General features: G+C 42.8%; 1 protein-coding gene across 1 annotated transcript in view; it reads right to left on the reverse strand.

The window, feature by feature from the left end:
* piezo1 (piezo-type mechanosensitive ion channel component 1) overlaps nt 1-2,051 on the reverse strand; it is a 114,317-nt gene that overhangs the window by 55,231 nt on the left and 57,035 nt on the right. Inside the window, exons 7-9 of the mRNA XM_015387142.1 lie at nt 1,513-1,571; nt 1,104-1,207; nt 77-156 (exon numbers count right to left, since the gene is read on the reverse strand). Of these exons, the coding sequence (XP_015242628.1) occupies nt 77-156; nt 1,104-1,207; nt 1,513-1,571 (243 nt within the window). The remainder of the gene's footprint in view (nt 1-76; nt 157-1,103; nt 1,208-1,512; nt 1,572-2,051) is intronic.

Here is a 2,051-nt window from a genome sequence, read left to right on the forward strand (position 1 = left end):
GTTGCCATTAATTGCCCAACAGGAAAAAAGTGACAAACAGTTTGACAGAGGAAGACGTCCTCAGTGTCGATGGTACCTGGAACGCAGCATCCAGATGAGACACGCCCACAGCAGCAGGACAAACGTCAGCCAGCTGTGGTAGGTGATGCTCCAAACCTGAACAACACAGAACAAATGCAACCAGAACCACAAACCGGGTCAGCAGGAGTTGGACTGTTTGAATCAGTGTTCTGTTATGAAGGTTCATATCCTAATGAATAATAGAGTCTGTTTTATTTTCCAGGTGTCTGAGATATGATGTAAAGGAATGGATAAAACAAAATGTAGTGAATGTGACTGAACTTATTTTAAAATGAAAACAAATTTAGATTCTTATGAATAAGATAAATCATCAATAAAAATATATGCAAAGACTGCAAGAATTTATAAATATGAATAAAGACCTGCATTTGTTCCTGGTTTTAACTCATGCAAACATCATTTTGATGTTTCAGCTGAGAGAATAAAAGTTTAGAAGTTAGAAATTTGCAAAATGTTCTTTTTGGTGTTGAATATAAGATATTTGCAGATATAATTTGTATACATATATATTGTTTCAATGCAACTCTTTTATATCATTACATTTGTTCTATATTTCTTCGCGCTCCCAGTGGTAATCATCTTCATTCCAGTCTGTATTCTTAGGAGTCTAATCTTTGTTTACTCAAAAAAAAAAGCAATGTATGCAATCAAATCATTTAAGTAAAGTTTAATTGATGATTCCATTTCCCTCCCCTACCTATTTTAACCTTCAGGTGCGTCAGAAAAGTGACATTTGTTCTTGTGTTTTTGCAAATTTTTCACTTCTAAACTTCCATTCTAGCAGATAAAACATCTGATGTCGCACTAATTTATGCCCTTTTATTATCTCACCCTAAAACCAAGATTAGTTACTACCCATTACATCTCTAAGGAACACAAATTAACCATTTATGGGTTCAATCAGTCACACTAAAGAAACAAAAAAACCATGAAAACCAGATGTCATTGAATCCTTTCAGGTTATCAGCTCAGCGCAGAGCTGCAGCATCATCATGTGACTTTGTGTGAGAAAGCAGGCTTACCATCATGGCTATGAGGGCACAGACATAACTCTGCTGCATGACCACCCTCCCCAGCAGGAAAAATGGGCTCTCGTTCAGTGGGCCCTTCGGCGCCTCAGGAGCACCTGCAACAAGGAGAACCCATCAGCAAAGACAGGAGTCAGGGGGGGAGCAGGACAGTCTGGGGGCCTCATAAAGAGGGAGGCGGTGGAGACGATCCATCTCCGTCTGATGCCTCCTATCAGTCAGCCCTGACCCGCTGGAAACATGTTGGTGGGGGTGCAAAACGTTTCTTCTTGTGCTTGATTTACTGGGACTACAATTCTTTACTGATCAGAACCAACATTTTCACTAAGGAGCTGACAGGAGGCTGCAAACGAGGGATGACCTCATCCACAGGAAGAATCCGGATGCTGTTTCTGTACCTGACTGGTGTTCTGCAGCCGAAGTTTCCTCTGGACCCTCTGACTCTCTGGATACCAGCGTGACCTGGAGTAAAGAAACCAAATATTTATTGGTTGTTTTTTTTTTTGATACAATAAAACACGGCAGACATGTAACCAGGCCGACCGGAGCGTTGGAACTGAGCCAGAATGAAGGCCAGGGATTCTGTGGAGGAGACTCTGTCCAGAAAGATCAACCAGTGCGGTTCTCCTTTCAGCCAGCTGACTGGGAGAGTGCAGCAGCAGGCGAAAACCCCCCCTTCTTCATCTGACCTCTCATTGGCAGGACTTCCAACCTCAGGAACAGCATGTTCAGCCGATACGGTTCCTGTTCAGAACCGGTTCTATGTGTTCCAATTCCATGGCACCGTTTGGCAGTTCTCTTAACGGTTCCAGGCAGCACCAGAGCCTGATGCTGGGCAGCACGACTTACGTCACGTTTTCCACGCAAGTTACGCACACGGCATTCAGTAAGCAAGTACGACGTGACCAGGTGTAAGTCTAGAAAAGTAAAACAAAAGCGATC

This window comes from Cyprinodon variegatus, unplaced genomic scaffold, assembly GCF_000732505.1.
Source record: "Cyprinodon variegatus isolate N-32 unplaced genomic scaffold, C_variegatus-1.0 Scaffold386, whole genome shotgun sequence".
NCBI classification, from domain to species: domain Eukaryota; kingdom Metazoa; phylum Chordata; class Actinopteri; order Cyprinodontiformes; family Cyprinodontidae; genus Cyprinodon; species Cyprinodon variegatus.